This window comes from Camelina sativa, chromosome 13, assembly GCF_000633955.1.
Source record: "Camelina sativa cultivar DH55 chromosome 13, Cs, whole genome shotgun sequence".
NCBI lineage: Eukaryota > Viridiplantae > Streptophyta > Magnoliopsida > Brassicales > Brassicaceae > Camelina > Camelina sativa.
The window spans coordinates 5235281-5255430 of NC_025697.1; the positions used below are offsets into that span (position 1 = coordinate 5235281).

The 20150-nt window shown below is 38.0% G+C and overlaps 5 protein-coding genes, 1 long non-coding RNA gene and 1 pseudogene across 10 annotated transcripts; 2 read left to right on the forward strand and 5 right to left on the reverse strand.

Moving 5' to 3' along the window:
- Positions 837-4461, reverse strand: LOC104735265 (zinc finger CCCH domain-containing protein 55-like). Of its 2 annotated transcripts, none has more exons than XM_010455022.2 (8): positions 3186-4461; positions 2734-2913; positions 2386-2565; positions 2201-2304; positions 1875-2117; positions 1450-1762; positions 1317-1369; positions 837-1215 (listed from the first exon to the last, which is right to left on the reverse strand). In XM_010455022.2, exons 1-6 carry the CDS (start codon positions 4142-4144, stop codon positions 1476-1478), a joined length of 1953 nt encoding a protein of 650 aa, XP_010453324.1. In that variant the 5' UTR covers positions 4145-4461; the 3' UTR covers positions 837-1215; positions 1317-1369; positions 1450-1475. The 2 variants fall into 2 exon arrangements, with proteins under 2 accessions (XP_010453324.1, XP_010453322.1); XM_010455020.2 differs by having other exon boundaries at positions 1450-1765.
- Positions 5918-7271, forward strand: LOC109128330 (annotated as a pseudogene).
- Positions 7352-9081, reverse strand: LOC104735266. Its single transcript, XR_759433.2, has 4 exons — positions 8796-9081; positions 8217-8482; positions 7977-8103; positions 7352-7648 (listed from the first exon to the last, which is right to left on the reverse strand). It is a non-coding gene; the product is annotated as an uncharacterized LOC104735266 (long non-coding RNA).
- Positions 9299-11427, forward strand: LOC104735268. Its single transcript, XM_010455024.2, has 3 exons — positions 9299-10235; positions 10452-10988; positions 11087-11427. Exons 1-3 carry the CDS (start codon positions 9396-9398, stop codon positions 11183-11185), a joined length of 1476 nt encoding a protein of 491 aa, XP_010453326.1. The 5' UTR covers positions 9299-9395; the 3' UTR covers positions 11186-11427.
- Positions 11314-14019, reverse strand: LOC104735267 (protein RETICULATA-RELATED 4, chloroplastic). Its single transcript, XM_010455023.2, has 8 exons — positions 13313-14019; positions 12995-13063; positions 12496-12627; positions 12347-12400; positions 12207-12251; positions 11907-12046; positions 11695-11820; positions 11314-11604 (listed from the first exon to the last, which is right to left on the reverse strand). The coding sequence occupies exons 1-8, from the start codon at positions 13856-13858 to the stop codon at positions 11559-11561; spliced, it is 1158 nt and encodes a 385-aa protein (XP_010453325.1). The 5' UTR covers positions 13859-14019; the 3' UTR covers positions 11314-11558.
- On the reverse strand, positions 14058-17183 carry LOC104735269 (calcium-dependent protein kinase 7). Of its 3 annotated transcripts, none has more exons than XM_010455026.2 (9): positions 16940-17183; positions 16171-16739; positions 15958-16081; positions 15723-15866; positions 15481-15633; positions 15290-15405; positions 15027-15194; positions 14710-14943; positions 14058-14556 (listed from the first exon to the last, which is right to left on the reverse strand). In XM_010455026.2, exons 2-9 carry the CDS (start codon positions 16684-16686, stop codon positions 14404-14406), a joined length of 1608 nt encoding a protein of 535 aa, XP_010453328.1. In that variant the 5' UTR covers positions 16687-16739; positions 16940-17183; the 3' UTR covers positions 14058-14403. The 3 variants fall into 3 exon arrangements, with proteins under 3 accessions (XP_010453328.1, XP_010453327.1, XP_010453329.1); XM_010455025.2 differs by having other exon boundaries at positions 16171-16706; positions 16940-17180; XM_010455027.1 differs by having other exon boundaries at positions 16171-16706; positions 16865-16955.
- Positions 17478-20142, reverse strand: LOC104735270 (nuclear transcription factor Y subunit A-1-like). Of its 2 annotated transcripts, none has more exons than XM_010455029.1 (6): positions 19829-20142; positions 19266-19544; positions 18834-18931; positions 18641-18712; positions 18216-18380; positions 17478-17999 (listed from the first exon to the last, which is right to left on the reverse strand). In XM_010455029.1, the coding sequence occupies exons 2-6, from the start codon at positions 19540-19542 to the stop codon at positions 17793-17795; spliced, it is 819 nt and encodes a 272-aa protein (XP_010453331.1). In that variant the 5' UTR covers positions 19543-19544; positions 19829-20142; the 3' UTR covers positions 17478-17792. The 2 variants fall into 2 exon arrangements, with proteins under 2 accessions (XP_010453331.1, XP_010453330.1); XM_010455028.1 differs by having other exon boundaries at positions 18834-18934.

Here is a 20150-nt window from a genome sequence, read left to right on the forward strand (position 1 = left end):
GTCCTAAGTTCGAGTTCCCTCATCTTCCAAATTGTTCTTTCAAAACCTAAAACCAAATGGTTTTAAGTCTAACCAAATACAGCATCTTTTGGTATTGTTACTAGGGTTGTACACGGGACATCTGTTTCCATTTATTTTTCAAGTTATCAATCTAGTTGCAAAAGTTGCAATGTATGGTTCCTATCTCAGGTGATTTTTTTTTATTAGTTTTGTTCGTCCGTTGTTATAAAATTACTTTATTTATTACTTGTCGTCATTGGTGGTTTACTAAAATGCATCATGGGCGGCAGTCTGATGCCATATGTGGGTGGATTAACAAATTTTCTAGACAGACATTGTGTTTTTTTTTTTCTTAAGTCAACCAAACCCATGATAATACAAAACTGAGAATTTTATATTAGATAAGTTTTGACTGTACCAAGAGTTTCCATCTATCAAAAGTTCAAAACTTTATTCATTTCAATGCCATAGAAAATGATGTTTAGCTACTGGATATGTATCACATAATTACTTTATTTGACATTTATATCTCCTTTTCATATGTAACCACCAACTCAATAATGCAGAGTACCTACAATTGCATGGCTACATTGCACATTTGCATTTACAATTTCTTTAGTACAAAAAAAATCACTATTTTAACGTGTGAACATTTACCGTAAGAGCAAAAGAAATATTCAACGCCTTTATGAAACTTGAACAATGAAGATCCCTCTGATCACTAACTACTAGTCTACCGCTAAACATGTTTCGAAATATATGTACTGTTACATCACAAAAGTCCAAAGTTAACGGGATTCAATAGCTATGACTTGTAATGTAGATGCACAGACGGAGGACCTTAAATACTTGTATAAAAGTAACGGCTTAATATATTGTTACAGAACTCTCTCTACTCTTCTCAATACATCAGAGACTCTTGTGGTTTATTACCCACACAAACCGGAACAACCACATGAGCAACCAATACTAGAAGCAAAAGAGATATAAAGCAGAAAAGGAAAAAAGAAAGTTCTGAAAATAGATTTATCTTTTACGTATGTCTTACGCATCCGTTTGTTAGTACTATAGTATCACCTGAGGAAACTTGCGATCTTCATACGATATATAATCATTCTCCTACGTTCTTTCTGTTCTTCATATATATATATATATATATAACTTAGCTATACATATACATCATCCTACTTCCTTGTGTATGCTTGTTCACTTTGTCTGCACACATCCAAAACCAAGAATAACACACGAACATCAAACATTACATTAAACACTCTGAACACAATCCCGGCTATTTCAATATTGAAAAGAAAGCTTACCTTTATCACATACACTTGGGTAGCCTCATCTTATCCATAAGAAAAAAAAAAACCTACAACCAAAATAAAGGCTTTGTTATCCATATATATAACTTGAAAGACCGATGGGGAAGAGATTAGAGAGTAAACTAACCCTTGGCATTTATGAGGTGAAATAGCCTAATGCATAAGATTGTTGGCCGTGGCTGGTGGTCCATGGTCATTTCCATTAGTAGAGGAGATTCCAACTTTTGCATTAGTTTCAGCAGAATCATCGGTTTTGTGATCATCGGTAGATGATGCAGAAGGGAACAGGTTACTAGGAAGAACAAGCTCGATAGTGCTTCCAGTGTCGGATTCCAGCATTTTACTCTTGTTAGTCCCTTCTTTTGCACCATTTGAGTAATTACTGTTAACACTCATTGGGTTGATTACTGGGTAAGGGTGCAGCTCAGATGTATCATCAACTACTGCCACAACACGAAGCAACAACATTTATGAGGAGACTGGACTAACAGTTTATCAGCACGAATATTAACCTTTAAACATTCAAAAATAGCATTTGTTCATTTCACCAACCTTCTAAAACATCTGCACCTGTGAGTTCAGATTGATACTCAGGGCTTTGGTTGCTGGCAGATGAAAAATAACCAGGAGACCCCACAGAAAAGCTACGGTGATGATTCGGTGTTATACTATTCTTGAACCCAGGAAGCTGCAAACTGATGAAACGTCTCCTTTCAAGTTCAATAGCCCTCAGGAGATCAGTCTGCTCCATTTTCCTTCTCATCATTTCACGTCTCTCATACAACAGTTTTGAACCTACCACATAACAACGAAGCAAGTTACTAACCAAGGTGGAGATTTAAACAGGTCTTCTCAAATAAATATACAAGGATACTAACCAAGGTGGAAATCAGACTGTTCTCTAGGATCAATCCCAGATGGACTGGAGCATGGGGAGTAATTTCCCCGCTCAATCTGCTGTTGTAGCAGTTGCTGCTGCTTCCTGTAATCATTTGGTTCACAATTAAAACTAAAGAAGAAATACTAGAAGGGCAATTGAAAAGTAAAAAAACAGGAACCATACTTGTCCAAGACTTTGCCTTTTTCTTTGTAAGGTTTGACAAGAACACGTGAGTCGCAAATGAAATGGGGATTCCCTCTAGCTAGTACAACTTTCACAGTCTCAGGATGTGCAAATGAAACAAAGCCAAACATACGCTTCTGCTGGTAAGGGATCCGCACATCTTGCACTGTTCCAAAAAGGCTTCATAGACAAAACGAATCAATAATGTCGTTTTCTCAAAATAACACATCAATTAACCAGTAACACCTAATTAACCAATTCTATTATCTGTTGATTCTTCCATATAAATCTACAATCAACATCATATTTATCCAGCAATGTATGAGAGAGATGGGTGTCCAAAAATACCTGAAATAAGTTGCAACGTCCTCATCCTTAAACGTGCTGTCAGCTGGGAATGTCAAGTAAATCTGTCTAGATACAGAGTTTGACTGATCACCAAATTGCATTGCCATTAGCTCCATCCTCTCAAGCCGTCCTGGGCTGCTGCTCCAATATCTTTCATCACCAAAAGGTAGTCCACCATCTCTGCGTCAAATAGAAAGCATTAATACTTGAAGAAACTAAACAAATCACAATCGTAAAACCCGTCCAAGAAACAAAGTTGCATCCAAGGAACTAAAGCTAGTAAAACAACCATGCAACACAAGGAAGACAAAAGCAAAAGGAATCAGACAATTAACATCATGGATTAAGGACATTAGATAAAAATCTGTAGGTACATTCCTTCAATCTATATCAAGAACCAACTCAGACTATAGTAACACAAACTAAATTAGATTAGTTGAATTGTATTTTACCTTTGAGCATGCTGTTGCAAAAGAAAGTCCATTCTTTTCTCGTATGGAGACTGAGGAGCCCTGCCCAGGATTTGAGAAGCCAACCTCTGTTGCTGATAAGCCAATTTCAACCTCGTCATCTCCTCGTGCTGCCTAACAAAGTTTTCCATTTTCCTAGGTGAATCAGCGACAATGCCATTACCATCAACAACGTTATCAGGATATCCACCATGGATAAACTTGCAGCTGTCTCCGTTCTTGCACAAACCTCGACTAAAATACACACACGGTTTGCATCCAGCACCAAATCCATCATCTCCAGACCCAACAAAAGACGCATCTGCCGAGAAACTCCTCCTGTGCAGATGTGTTTCGCCACTGTCGACGGAGTAGTCGAACCTGGGATCCGAAACATCCTCGGTTTTAGAACAGGAATCGTCGAGAAACGAGAGGTAATCACTAAGCTGCTGATCATCGAGTAAATCAGCACTACTACCACCAGCGTCAGGACCAGAATCTGTAGAAGAAACCCCATTGTTGTTGCTCTGGTGAGAGGTCAAAGGTTTCGAGATTGGGTTGTGTTTGGGGGAAATGTGGGGGTTGTTGTTGTTGCTAGGGTTGTTGAGTGACCAAGGAGAGGCAGAAGAAGGAGAAGAAGACGGAGAATTCCTACGGAAATCCATAAAGCCATTAGAGTGAGAGGTTACTCTACCGTTGATGGGTGGCCGGGAGAAGGGAGAAGGAGACGTCGGAGTAGTAGAAGAAGGCGAAGAAGAAGAAGGAGAAGAGTAAATCCCCAACTGAGCCTTCACTTTCAAAATGATAGATTGCAAGATAGACTCAGGTCCACGAGCCAGATGCAACAAGTCTCTCTCCCCAAAATCCTGTAGAAGCAAATACCCAATAATCTTAGGAGCGTAATCTGGCTCCAGGCTTCGAATTTTCGTCAAAAGCAAAGCTGTCGGGTCACCGGAATCCATGGTGGTTTCAAACAAAAAGCTTTCACCTTTTTCCTTCTTCCCCCAGTTGAAAACACACAAAATAAAAACTCTAGATTTAGGGTTTCAAAAGATTAGGGATTTCTGAAAGATGAAATCTTTTTAAAGTAGAGAGAGATAAGAAGGGGGGAAGATGATCCTCTCCCTCCACTTTGCTCGCTTCTGTTTTGATTTCTTTCTGTTTTGAATCTACTCTCTAAACTAATACTACTACACACAGAGACAGTGTCTCTTCTCTCACTCCTATCTTTATCGCTCCAGTTGGTGCTCTCTCCTTACTGGTAAAGACCACTTGGGGAAATGTTCTGCTTTTATTATTTTTTATTCAACTTTCTAGGTAACTGTTATTTCCCATATATATATATTTTTTTTTGCTTATTATATAGTTGATGATGATGAAGATGATAAGTTTAACGAGTAATGTGGATTTTATTATTATATAAAGGTGATAAAAATCAATTAAGGGGATTAAGCAAAATAATTTATTAACACCTCAGCATTACAGTGAATATTCTCTATTCTATTCTTCATTTTGTCTTATATGGAAAGCCACACATTTTTATTCAGTTATTACTTAATATGACCCCCCAAAAAAAGAGAAATTTCAAATATTTATGTTTGAATTAACATTAATGATTTTTTTTGGGTACTTGTTATTCTTATTCCCATATTTAATTTTAGTAATTCTAATCGCTTTTTAGAAGGAAAATTGTGTTGGCTTTTTTTTCTCAATGATGGAAAATATAATTGTTTTTTAAGGCAAAAAGTGTTAAAGAAATTAAAAAATAAAAAATATTTTAAGAGATTTATGATAAAATCTACCAAGTACTGTTAAATCAGTGTCAGAGTGAGAGAGAGAAAGAGACAGCCTTTTTCACAGGCAGTGTATTCCTCCACACGCGCGCGTGTGATCAATCTATTTTTCATTTTTTTTTTTTTTTACTTTTCACTCTTTTAAAGAATCTCATCACGAGCACAGATTTTTTCACTGCTCCGTTAATTTTACTCTTTTACTCTTCTCATATGCATTGCAATTGCATGATTTAATTATCGATACTACTGGTATGAAATCATTGTGAACGGTCGTGATTAACGGAACAATAAAATAATAATTGGGTGTGTGTTGTCTCCGGTGATCATGTTCATGTGTGCTTGTCTTTTGGGGTCAACAGGATTATTTTCTGTTATAGTAGGGATTTTTTTTTTTGCCCCTCGAGGGAACCTTTTCGAATGGGGTTAATTGAATTTTTTTTTTTTGGCAAATAAGTCAATAACAATGACAACTTATGTGTGTCGGAGAATTTTCATCCTAGTTGTAATGTTGTTTTTGAGGATCGAAATAGCTCTTCCTTCTTCTTTTCTTTTGAGGATCCTTAAAACAAATGTTGTTTGGATACAGATGAAATTGTCCTTGTCACAAGAACAAAAAGAAAGATGGGCATGTTTGTGTACTGTGACTTTAGTTTTAGTCCCATTTATGAGGATTGGTATACAAATAATAATTAAAGCATGGGATACAAATGACCGATCCGGTTTTTGTTATAGTTCGCCCATAATAGATAAAGAGATTTCATGTATATCTACGTTTAGATTGTCACTAAGATTAGCGTTTTAGTCCTACTGTGGCTAGTTTGGGCTTGCACCAATTTGATTGAACTTTTTGACCCATTGATTGAAGTTATTTGAACTAACCATGTTTGAGTGATTATTGTTATTGTTTATCTTTGATTGTTTTACGTACCTCAATTCTAATACATGTCCAGCAGTCTAATATTTGTGATGACAGTAAAAAGCATTTACAGTATCGGAGATAAGAACAACAAGATTAAAGGAGGTATATACAAATATTATATGCATGTGTAGTATATAAAAATATAAGTTACAAATATGTACCCCACATGGATCCAGGAAGGACATATGCACTCCTCTCATACGACTTCGTGGATTAATCAACCACTCACAAATAACAAACAAAGTCTCAAAATATGAGACAAAAGAGTCCTTCAAAAGTTCAACCTTTATGCACATGACCATGAACCAGCTTTTTACCTTTTTATATTTACCATTTTTGGAATTATATTTTTCATAGACACGTAAGCTCTAATTAAGTTAATTAGGTTTAAATCCGATATAGCGGGACAAATTTCAAGATTTTGTGATTTTGTTTGAAGTTTGTTTTATGACAAATTTAAAATTTTGTTTATTTGGATTTGCTTGTCGAAGCCAGGCTGAGTCTCAGGCTATGGGAGTCAACTAACGATTATGACTATTCTGATACTGATGATGATGTTGTTGTTGATGATGATGTTGATGATAATGATGATGATGATGATGATGTTGATGATAATGTTGATGTTGATGCTGATCATTATGCTATTCAAGGGTATTTCTCTATTATTTATCTTGATCTTGATGATTCTGTTGCTGACAAACCAAAGGCGGGTATATATGGCGATGTTACAGCTCTAGTTGCTGGTATAAGCAACATTACAACCCTTTACCTGCCTCCTGATACCCTTGAGGTTTTGTCTACTTCTTCTTCATTGTCTTTTGGTTACATGCGGGTTTTGGTTGTGATGATCATATATATAATATCAGGCGTTTCATTTCTGTTGTAAATTCATGCCGGTGTTCAACAACCTCCTTAATTTATCAATTGAGAGTCACAAGGAAAAAGGTTGGCAAGTAATGCCACTTCTGCTCAAGAGTTGTCCAAATCTACACACTTTAGTCGTCAAGGTATTGTTTGTTAGTTGTTAGTGTTGCCCAATATACGTGTCAAATTGGTCTGTGGTTTCAGGGTCTTGTGCACAGAGTGACAAACAGATGTGGAGATGCATGTGCTTGCTTCCCTGAGAAACAGAGGAAGATTATCCTGGGGAAAGAGGAGTTATGTTGTTTATGGACATGTCAAGTGAAGATGCTAGAGGTTTCAGGGTAGGGAGGTTCTTTTCAAGAGCTGGATCAGATGAGGCATTTCTTGGGAAAGTTGGAATGTCTCGAAACTGTGAATGTTGGTGTTGACGCAGACAACAACAGTAAGCTCTTGCGAGCTAATCTGCTGTCTCTCCCCAGACTTTCATCAGAATGTAACATCCAATTCATCTGACAGTTTATCTTTCTCGGTTTGATGGCAATCGGTTTGATGGCAATGTGAAAGTGACTTTATAACATGAATACGTGATCATATCAGTGAAGTTGGTTACCATCTGCTTTCTAAAGATAGATAATAATAGCAAGTATAGCACACCAAAAAAAAAAAAAAGTAGCAGTGATATATCCCGGGTTACAATATTGAATCTTTCGGAGTCTGCAACAATGTAGTAATCGAACCGTGCTTATAAGCATTCTACACAAAACTCATCTCCAGAAAATCCACAATTCCTTCCAACCATGAGATGTGACAAAACAACTGTGATCGGACAGCCTCAGAAGAATGCTTCGGACCAGATGTTATTGTTCCCTCTGCAAAGACATCATATGCACCTGCACAAAAAGAACCTAGTAAGTATGAAAGCACAAATCCGATGCTTTAGCCAATAGAAATAAAGAAACCAGATTTCATGTCTCTAAAGACGGATGACAAAAGATATTGATCTCTCTACCGCAAGTTACATACAAATTCAGCGGCAATAACAAGGGTAAACTAAACTAATAATCAGCCACAAAAAAAAAAAACAAAAAACAAAAACTAGTTCTCTGCATTAGCATGATTATCCCTCCCTTTTGTGATTAACTTAAGAGTGGTATCTCAATGATTAATAAAGCCAGTAGTAACGTAGAGAGATTGGAACTCTGAATCTAACCAGCTTACCTTGGAGAAAGATGTTTGCTACGTAAATGTGTATCATGCGTGCTTGAAGAGCTTCATGCTAAGCCAATGAAAGTAAACAGCAACCAGTAGAGCTGGTAATGTCAGTGGAGCCAAGAAGCAGTAGTACCTGGGAGAATGTTTCAATCATGAGAGGATGACAATACACACACGTAGTAACAGATTTCATTCTGTATACATAATAAATAAACAAAAACAATAGCCTGGAACAAGAATGGGTACCTGTCATTCTGAATAGCTTGGATAATGGGATTGTGAGAGAGTGGAAACAATTTGGAGACTATAGCTGCAAACACAAATCCAACAAAGGAAATGGAACCAACGATCACTAAAAAGCCTCCCCAAAACTTCATTTCTCTGTGTTTCATTCAAGGCATTCTCTCTGTTGTCCAACTAGTAGTAGTAGTAGTAGCATCATGTAACTCAGCTTATGTCTCCGGTCCGGTAACAGAGATAATTAATAAATATAGAGTGATTGAGATGAGGATCTGAATTCAGTAGTTAAAAAAAAAAAAAAAAATTGTTATCTGAGTAATAGATAGATAAAGAGTAATCATCAAATTGCTATAAAATCCTAAAAATCTAATAAAAGAAAAATCATTTATCTAATATGAAGCCAAAGTTTCTTCCTTTTCAATAGACCCAGATCCATCCTTAAAAATGATCTCTAGTATTATTTAAAAAAAAAAAAAAAAAATCTAAGCCTAAACCTCCCAGATTCATTCTTAAGAAAACTACTACCAAAGGCATCTCTCATCGTAATGATAATGAAGGAAGAAACTAAGAAGGGGCACAACTTACATCGATTGAGAAAGATTCCCCTAAAAGAGAGCAGAGCACAGACAGGGAGACACCGAAGATCGCAAACCAGACAAGAAAGCGAGTGGATGTAGAAGAGACGTAACCGGCGACGGCGAGAACCAGAGGCGGCAAAAAAAAATCCAGCAGATCAAAATCGCTAAACCCAAATCAGTCAAACCGGTTTAATCGAAAAAGCGGTCTAGACGGGTTTTCGTAGACAAAAAAAATATAGGCCCAACTCGTCCCAAAATTGGTGTAGAAAGTTTATAACTAACTGTATATTTGTATGATGATGGTTATGTGAATAAAAATGGTAAACATGCAAATAATGCATAGAAGCAGCATGAAAATTGTTTCATCATCCCTGTTCTTTTCTACTTTTTCATCATTTCTTTTTTCTTTTTAATTCTAAAACGAGATTCAGTACCTTTTAAGATTAATGATCACATGATTTATGCGCATTATTAGCTCATGAGTCATGATCAACATTCCCATCTACTTTAGTAACTAAACTATTTCTCTATACATCTCTACATCTGGATTCTGGAGGAGTCAGACACATTTGGTATCACATCATTTTGTGTAATTCTAAATCTTTCAATGGCATTTGGGAACTTTAACAACACCAAACTGAGTCATATTTCTCACAACCTATCATTATCAACCTTATGGAAGTCCTTATCAGTTTCCGGTGCACTACTTTTCTTGTTGTACACATTTGCATTTAACCATCATCATCAAATGATAACCCATAAACTCTTTGCCCCTCTCGACCTTGGTTTCTCCTCCTCTTTCTCTTCCACTTCAGAAAAACCCGCATCATCGTCCTTGCAAATAACAAGAGAGTCTCCTACAAAACTCAGCCATCTATTTTTTGTCATTGTTGGTAGTACAAAGACTTGGAGATATAGGAGAGGCTACATAGAGCCTTGGTGGAGACCAAACATCACGAAAGGATTTGTCTTCCTCGAAAGACCACCTGGTCGTGATCTCTTGCCTTGGCCTAACCAATCTCCTCCTTTCTCTGTTAATAAAGACTCATCCATCACAAACCAATTCAAAACTCATCAGATTCGCCTTTTCCAATCACTCCATGAGTCGTTTAAGAAAGCGTCCAAGGATACAAGATGGTTTGTGATAGCAGATGATGATACTCTCTTCTTCTTGGACAACTTAGTCGAGGCTCTCGACAGGTATGACCACAAGAAGCACTATTACATCGGGATGAACTCGGAAAACGTTTGGTCAAATGCAGTTTTCTCTTTCGACATGGGATATGGAGGCGGCGGATACGCATTGAGCTATCCAACCGTGGTAACACTTCTCAACAAAATGGAAGAATGTATCAGACGCTACCTTGGATTTTATAGCGATCTTCTCTCATTTCGTTGCTTAGCCGACTTGGGAATTGATCTTACTTTAGAGAAAGGCATGCATCAGGTAGGGAGGTTAATCCAAATTTTCAAGAGACTTTTGTTTTAAATATTTATAAGTACTCAAGTAAAACCTAATATTCATATGGATCGTTTCAGTTTGAATATTTTACGAGTTCTTGGTTTTTGAATAATAGTTACCAAACTAAAAATTGATATAATGTGGATCGGTTTAGTGTAATATACGTACTCTCACTCTGTCTTTCTTGTGGTGTATAACCAGATTGATCTGCACGGTGACGTATCAGGTCTCTTATCAGCTCATCCTCAGTGTCCTCTTATCAGTCTCCACCATTTTGATGTCATAGACCCGATTTTCCCAGGCATGAACCGCCAACAATCAGTGAACCACCTCATGAAAACCGCGAAAACAGACCAGTCCCGTGTCTTGCAACAGACAATATGTTACCAAAGGGGAAATAACTGGTCAGTCTCTGTCTCTTGGGGATACTCAGTCCACATTTACCAATCTATATTCCCAAGAAACCACCTGAAACGCCCTCTCGAAACGTTCCGGCCATGGAAGAATGTTAGAACACCGTCGTATACATTTAACACGAGGCGGGTGACTAATGATCCGTGCGAAATGCCTCGTCAGTTTTTCTTTGATTCGGTTGTGGAGGACAAGAACCAGAGCATGGTAACTACAAGCTACAAGATGAAAATGGCAAGAAGTTTACCTCCTTGTTTGCTAAATGGCAACCATTCTGCTCGTAACATTTCACAAGTCCGAGTCATTGCTGCTACTATTCACAAGATGGTATCAATATATATATATATATATATATATATATCCTCTTAAAGCAAATTTTAATTCATTTCCTTATGATCTAACAATCAACTTGAAATCTTTAACAGGGTGAAGGAATTGAATGTTGCAATGTGCAATATGTTAACAGTACCGAGATTTTGGAAGTGAAGATAAGAGCTTGTCACAAAGATGAAGTTCTTGCTTAGGACATGTCTTCAGATACAACTATCATTGATTCCCTATTATTATTAATGTGAATTTGGTTTTTCATTTGGTTATATAACTTCTAGCTGCAACGAGAATAAACAGTTGACAAAGTCAAACCCCACATTGGGGAATCAAGAGGTTTCAAACCCCAAATGCATTAAAATCTTTGTGCCTCGTGAAAATAGCCTACGTTTCCATGGAAAAATCGACTAATTTTCTAGAAATAGGACCCAAAAAAAAAGAACAATCAAACGGTCCGGAAATCAAAAACAATCATATGAAGATTCGAAGACAAAAGTAGTTTTGCGTATACATAAGTATGGAAGGAAGACCATGTCAGAATCCGGCACATCCGGTTCTTATTCTGCTTCATCAATGAGATTTCTGGATACCGATGAGGCGAGCATAATCCACCCATCTGCGGACACCAACAAAAAGAACACATGTGAGTTAAAACTGCTGAGGACAGCGAGTAAAGAACAATGTTTGGGGTTTTAAAACAACTTACAATAAGGAACCCAAGAATGTGTTTCCTGTTCTAACTGCGAAACACAATGCACTGAGGGCAAGTTTGTGTTGGTGTAGCATTGGCTCCAGGAGACGTTGTTCAATCACACCAGCCACTACTTGGTACCTGTGTATTTCAAACCACATGCACTATTTGAGTTTCTATGTTTTTTTACGTCTTTAGTAAGTTTGGTATAGGACGAAACTCAGTACCTTAGGTTGCTAGAAACTGCCATATACACACCATATGCAACACTTGTGGAGACTATTGGAACTGTTTCGATTTCACCTTCAGATGTTTGGTCCACAGCTCGTCGTGCTTTTATGAATGCATTTGTAATAGCAGTACCAACCTGACCAATTATAAGGATTAGACAGGTCAAAAGAATGAAGTAACGAAATGTGATGGAATTAGTTACTAGAACGACAGTTTTGTAAAAAGATCATGTTTAAGGAATATAATTCATTTTCTGACTAGAGTTTCCTTTTTCAGGTATATATGTTTGGACTCACCAGTGATGATGTGGTGCCAACGGCAAACAGCTTAGCTCCATTGCGCTGCATAACATGAAACAATATATATTATCCAGAACAAACTATTGCGTGGTACACTATTAAGATCAAATAGTAAGAAAGTGACAGAAACCACACACCGTTATAGCACCTAGCCTTTGCAAGAGAGTATATGAGGTTCCAGAAAGAGCAACCTGCAGTAAGCACATTGGATAATTAGATGAGAACAAACTGTTGTAAACTTAATCCGCATGTCCTAGAACAAGTCTTTTACAAAAAAGAATGATACCTGGAAGGCATTGTCTGGGCAGTTGTGGAAAAACTTGGATATACCTCCAGCAGTAAGTGCGAGAGGTGGTCGAAGAGAAACAGTAGGAGCAGGAAGATAAACTAACATGAAATCAGCAATGATAGCCATCGCCTAGTAAAGAAAAAAGAAGCAAAATGAAAGTAAGTACGCTTAACCACAACAAAACAGCAGGACCTTTTTCTTACAAAGTGACAAAGCAGCAAAGGGTGACCCCATACTTTAAATTTCTACAAATTTGCTATTGAACAATTCAAAATTTTGGTTCTTACCTCAGAGACAAAGTAAAATCTCAACTACTTTCATAGTCATGCAAAAACTAATGGTGAAAAATTTGCAGACCCCATCACAACCACAAACTACCCCCAACTCTTCGTCAACCCGAATGGGTCATCTAAAAGATATTTGTTGACAGATTTCTCATCCATCCCTACCATCTAAGAATTTCAGATAGGAAAAAGTGGGAGAGAAGAATGATTACCACATCGGCAAAGACAACTTCAAGTTCGTTGAAGAAGTTTTCTCTACGCCGTTCATACTCAGCAGCAGTCTGGAACAAAAGAAGCAACACGTTCTCAAACATGTTAGCTTTAAAAACTGTTAACTTTTAAACTACAACTAGGATTACCAGATTTGCTCTGTTGAAAAGGAATAAATAAAAAGGTATGGGATTCGTAAATCATGATTGAAACCAAATTCAAAACATTCTCCTGATGAATTTTCCAGAGGAAAAAAAAACAAAAAAAACAAAACTTTGCAAGTCAAATTAGTTATCAATTGAAATGGAAAGCAGAGAGACCTTGGTGAAGATGCCAACACCACACTCCATGGAGAGTTTAGCCAAGAAGAGATCATCAGCCAAAAGCCTTTCTCTAAACCCAGCAAACTGCATCAGCCACCGCATCACAGCCGATTTCTGGAGCTCCAAAAACCTGTTAATAACCGATCCAGGAATCCGACCCGACTCAATAGCAGCCGCTAGATCCTTAGGAAGACTCTCCAATTCAGTCCCTGACTCCTTCAACAAAAGCATCGCCTCGTTCCTGTTCCTATTCCTGTCCTCGCCACCTTCTCCGCCTCCATTGTTCTTACCTCCATCGCCACCGCCACCACCACCACCATGACCTCCTCCGATGTTATCAGAGCCGCCGTTACCAATCGAGGCGGAGAAAACAGGGGAAATAGGGACACGTCGGTTGAAAGAGATGGACTTGGCAGAGATTACACCGTTAAAAGAGGATGAAGAGAGTCTAGGAAATGAAGCGAGGTGAGGCCATGTGAGATTGGATTCAGAGATAGATGTATTCGGGGTAGGAACACAGAAGAAGCAGGACGCTATTGCCATTGATGCTACACACAGAGAGAGAGAGAGAGAGAGAGACTGAAAAGCAGAAGACTTTCAGAGATCTCTCTGTGTGTAGGGTTAAGGTTGTCGATTGAGAGCAGTGGTGAGAGAGTCAGCGAAAGCAAGATTCTTTCTTCAGTGTGTTTAAGGGTTTTTTTTTTGTTCTTCTCTTAGTTTATTTGGGGTGGGCCTCACGATAGAATCCAACTGGCGCGTGCTTTTCACGGTGCCTCTCACACCAGACCAGACCAGCTTATAAATGTGTGTTTTACAAAATTACAAAGATGCAACTTGTAGTATCTTTTGAGAATATATTTTTATAAAGAAATAATCTTTGGAAACTCAGAAACTTGTTGACATATCATCATCACATCCCATCGCTGTCCAAGGAAGAAGAACTTTTCAAACAATTGAAAAAAAAAACCTAAAGCCCCCTATCATTACCGTGTTGAATGCTTATAGAACGTAGTTATGTCTCTCTGACATTCTCACATCAATACTGATGCTTCTTCTGCTTTCTTCTTTTTTTGTCTTGCTTCTTATTATTAGGTTTCGCCTTCTAATTGCAATGAACCATCTCTCATTAACTTGAGGCTCAAACTGTTGAATCTTTCCCTGGAATACTGCCTCGACGCTTTTCTCCAATCTGTCCCAGCTTTCATCATCGCAACAAACTCTTCGTAGCTTATACGCCCATCCTGATCAGAGGAAAGAAATGTGTGTTCTTTTATCATCTTAAAAGTAAAATTGTGAATTACCCTTTTGAAATGATTCAGATGTGTATGAACTTAACACGATGGATTAAATGAAATGTCGAAAGATCTTATTTTTTTTTTGGGTTGGTTGGTTACCTTGTCGGTATCAACATCTTGCATGATGGCTGCAATAACTTCCTCACTGCTAGTATCATCCAATTCATCATTCAACGCTTCACGAAGTTCTTCAATCTCTATGTAACCACTCTGGTTCTGATCAAAGAAGTTAAAAGCTTTATGCAAGTGTTCATCATTCGCCATCTTCTTAAGGTGTACCGAAACAGCCACAAACTCGCCATAGTTCAGTGTCCCATCCCCATCAACATCAGTCTGCAGGAAAAAAAAAGGTTCAATTTTCAGAGGTAATGTAGCACTTGTTTCGAGCATATCGCTTTGAAAGGAAAGATTCATACAGCTTCCATAAGAATCTGAAGATCGGCATCAGCAATCTGTTGTCCAGCTTTTTGAAGTCCAACTTTAAGCTCCTCAAGATTTATCTTGCCTCTCTTGTTTACGTCCATCATTTCAAACGCTTCCTTTATCCCGGCTGCTTCTTCCACTGACAAGTGTTCAGCTATCACCTAGAAGAGGAACACAAGTTTACAGTTTCATTTATGCTTCTGAATAAGATTGGAAGCAAATCGATAAACAGTGGAATGGCTTAACAGAATCATACTCGTAGAGCTCGTTTCTTCAGCTTATTCATAACAGAAAACTGTTTGAGCCTTGCTTTCACAGTCTCCCCAAGAGAGACATTTGGAGCCTTCTTTGCATTCAGTATCCACGAATGTTCTGCAAAATAGGATTTTCCTTTCTGAGTATGCGATTTAAAAAAAAACTCAGAGCTGCTAAAAAATAGAAGCCTACCGAGTACTTGTGCAGCAGTAAGCCGTTTTCTGGGATCAGGTTCAAGCATCTTTCTCACAAGGTCTTTGGCGCTGTCAGAAACTCTTGGCCATGGATCTCTCTTAAAGTCAATTACTGACCTAATGATCGCTTGAGCCACCCCTTGTTCAGTCTCTATACCAAAATTACAAAAAAAAAAAAAACGTCTGCGAGAGGTCTTAAGTGAATAATCCAGAGGAAAGAAAGAGAATATGGTAACAAACCGGCCCAAAATGGCGGGACACCACAAAGAAGGATATAGAGGATGACTCCTGCGCTCCACACATCGATCTCAGGTCCATAGTTTCGTCGCAGCACCTCGGGTGCCATGTAGTAAGGACTTCCAACAATCTCATTAAACTGCTCACCTATTACAGTTTAAAAAATTCAGGTAAAGTATAGATACAGTAACATATGTGATCCATTGGTACTCATCACAATCTGATATTGTCAATGTACCAGGTTTGAAGAATATAGATAATCCAAAATCAATGGCCTTGAGGGGTGCCGTCTCTTTCTTATTAGCAAAAAGAAAGTTCTCTGGTTTAAGATCCCGATGCATCACTCCCTGCTTATGGCATATCTGTAAAAACAAACCAAGGATGTGTGAACAGAAACATAGAAAAAAACCTATTGAAGGGGTTAAAGAAACTGTAAACACAGCTATGAAACCTGAACAACTTCAACAATAGTCTTCATAACCGCGGCAGCAGCACGCTCAGTGTAATGACCTCTAGCAACAATACGATCAAACAGTTCCCCTCCTTCACACAACTCCATAACTATATGAACATCATCATCATCCTCAAAGGCATCCTTCAAAGAGACGACATTAGGGTGTTTAGGCATATGCTTCATAATCTCAACCTCCCTCCTAACATCCTCAATATCAACTGCTGTTCTCAGCTTCTTCTTCGATATGGACTTGCAGGCATACTTGTCACCTGTTTCTTTATCAGTACACAAGTAAGTTATACCAAACTCGCCACGACCAACCTCACGCCCCAGATCATACTGCAAAGATATATCATGTCCTGTAGGATTTTTCAGCACAGAGAGCTTAAACCCAGCTCCAGATCTATCTGTTGCAGTGTATTCATTGCTGTAAAAAGGATTGCTTTTGTTCTTGGGTTTCCCTTGTTTACTCTCGCTCGTAGCCGAACTCGGATTACCACAACAATTCCCCATCTAATCAAATCTCGAGATTCCTGAAAACCCCAGAAAGTTCAAACCTTTGAGCACTGTTCATAAAGCTGCTATTAGTTTCCTTAAGACAAGAACCAATCCCAATTAAGCCGAAAACAAACAGAACCCCTAAAATATTAAAAACCCTAGCTAAGACCGTAAGAAAAAGGAAAACACAGACCTTTCAGAACATAAATAAGGAGAAACATATAATGGTTGCAGAATGATAAAAATGAAAGGGAAAAAGTCATCATACGTTGTGAGAAAAAAACAGATGCAGTGATAGGGGGAGAGAGATGAGAGGAAGAAGAAGAAGACGAGTCAAAGTCTTCCTCTTTCTCTCTCTTCTTCAAATGGGAAACACTCAAATTGACCTTCTTCTGCTTCGTCTTCTTCTTCTCCTCTAGTGATTTCAAAGAATGACAACGCCTAAATTATTATAATTGTGTGTTTCCTGAGTTCTTCCTCATGTGCTTGCTGCTCTTCTTGGTTTTTTTGTTGATATAAATAAAAATAATCAATCTTCCCGTTGTGGATTAAACAAATTCTTTTTGTTTTTACTGTCCTTTTGAAATCTTGTTATATGTGTACCATGAGCAAATATGCAGTAAGGTGTTTTATGCTTGTTACAAGTAACAATAACAAAAAAGAGGTTAGTGAGTTTTATGAAAACAACATATGATTATTAAGTTTGTAATTGTTCTCCTCGGGTTAAAATATGTGTACACCTTTTGAAGTTGGCGACAAAAGAATTGAAGCATTGCTTAGGCTGTAGCCTGATTAACACTTTGTGGTCAGAATGGCAAATGATTAAATTAAACAAACGTATTCTTTCAATTTTGCAAAAGGAAAGAAAAAAAGAAGGAAAAGAATAAAAAACAAGACCTACTAACTAATCCCCGTCTCTTGTCTCCATCTAACACCTAACATAACTCGCTTCTTTGTACATTCATAACTGCAAAACAGCACACGATATGGGACTCTTGACAAGAACAACTAGCAAACACAAAAACCAAAAAGCCAAGAATGATTTGCCGGTTTGGAGGGCAATGGATATACTAAGCCAAAGTGTCTCTCTTTTCCCTTTCAGATCTTTGGCTTTATTATTATTATGGTGCACCTGATGACGCCAGGGTCTCATTAGAGTCTGTCTCAACTTGTTCAGAGCTTGACGAGTTGGTTGCTGAACCCCTTTCTCTTCCTCTTCCTCCTGCTGCATCATCTGCTGCTTCTACCTCACTTTTCTTCGCAAACCGGCCTCCACTAGCTCGTGCCCTTCTCATTGCATGTTTGTGTCTTGACTCATGAAGATATGGCTGCCCGCAAATTCAAAAATAAACAGCACAAGTTAATCGAGCTACACACTAAACTTAAAAATTCTTAATAACTCGTTTTCAATCCTTCATATTCCTGTTCTACAATATTGACCTTCTCTTTTAGATGACTCTACACCATCCTTAGATTCTAAGCAGGTTCCTGATTAATTCCCAATTACCAATCAAATACAGTTTCAATCAATGAGAAAAAAATACCTTTCTGTCCCTGATCACTTTCCTTTCTAGCTCGGCCTTGGCACGTGCTTTTCTTCGTCTAAGAATTCCCTCATACTGCTTCGCATTCACATAAACGGGTTCTTGTGCCATGTCAAGTGGCAGAGCTGTTCTCTCACGAGGCATTCCAAGATATGGACGAAAACCCTGTTTAAACCATTGAACAAAACAAAGTGAGACATAAGTTCAGATAACCGAAATCATAGTTGTTCTCGGTTATTGAAGATATGAACTTTAACAACATATCACTGACTCCAGCAAACAGAACTACTGAACACAGACTCATTCAAGACACCAAACACAATCACCACAGAGGTAAGTTAGTGGCAAGAGCGCACATACATGAAATAAATATTGAACCATATAGAACTATTGTAGAGAGACTGAGAGAGGATTTGGCAAGATACCATTGGCTGATGACCATATGCTCCCATCATTCCCCCATAATATGGATCCTGATATGGATTTGGGACACAAGCCTGTAAACAGATTTAGAATTCATCATACAAACGAAGGGTGTTATACAAGATAAGAAGTCAATTTAACAGCTCAAGAACCAACACAGGATATATAATTAAGAAATGAGAGGAAACCACATACAATATAGTGTCCAACGAGCTCTGGTGGTTGTACAAGTTGCTGATCATGCATGTTACGCATTGAAAGCGCCGGATCATTCCCTTCCATTCCGTTATTATCTACTGAAATTGAACAAAGAGACCATTACAGACAAAACAATCAACTAAAAAATCCCACATTTCAACTACACAGAAGCTCCTTTTCATGGATAGAAATATAAAACCCAAAGTAATGCAAGTATATCTCAGGGACCAGATTCCATAACTTCATAACTTTGACATGAATCACTCAAATTTCCCTTTCCTGCCTGACTGAGATATAGGTATCGAGAATCACATCACTTAGTAACCATTTAACAAGTTACTGTAATCCATAAACGTGGAAAGAGACAACTAGATACTACAGAAACGCAAACCAAAGCATCCCTAAAAGGCTAAAACAAAGAAGTCAAACCTGAACGGGAAGAAGTAGCTGCTTGTGAATCCTTCCAAGTGCCATCGTTTTCACCATTCAAGGCACCATCTTCAGATGCGGAGTGAACATCGTTCGATTCGGAACCGTTGGCGCAATCCAAAGAAGAAGAATTTGATGGAACTATAGAAGGTCTGGCTTGAGGCACGACGTTAAAGGAGTTGTTTTTCCACCAGGGCTCTGGATACATCATCGGTTGCTGAACAGCATGGTGATTCTCTTCCTCCTCTTCGTTTTCCCTTCCCGGTTTCGATTGCATCTCTTCAATCAAAAACACAAAAATCAGATTAAGGTCAACACACACAAGTAACCAACTCAATAGCCAATCAAGAACAAAACTGATCACTAAAACCATGAAATAAACAAAATCTGAGCTATATATAAATAAACCAATGCAAAGAAGCAAGCATGCAAACAAAAAAAAACACATAAATTTTCGCATAACTCATAACTTCATAAGATTCATCAAGCCCCTACACGGTTACCCTGAAACGAAATTCAAATACACAGAAAAAAAAAAGAAAAAAAAAAAAAAATCAGAATACCAGAGGATATTTCACAGCAGAGAGAGCTCAATTGTAATCGTCTTCCGAGAAGATTAACACTTGTTAAGAATGATCAAAACCCTGAATCGATCACGATTTTGGAGAGAGTTCAGAGAATGAAATTGACTTCGAAAAAAAAGAAGAGAGAAGCCAGAATCTAACGAAAACAAAGAAAGGAACTTGGTGAAAGAGAGAGCGATTGAGAGAGAGCACCCAACAGCCGGCAGGAAGGAATCAAAATTTCATATAAGAAAAAAAAATGAAATTGGGGAAGAAGAAAACCCTAGATTTTTGGGGATTTCTCTTTTTTTTTTTTTTTTTT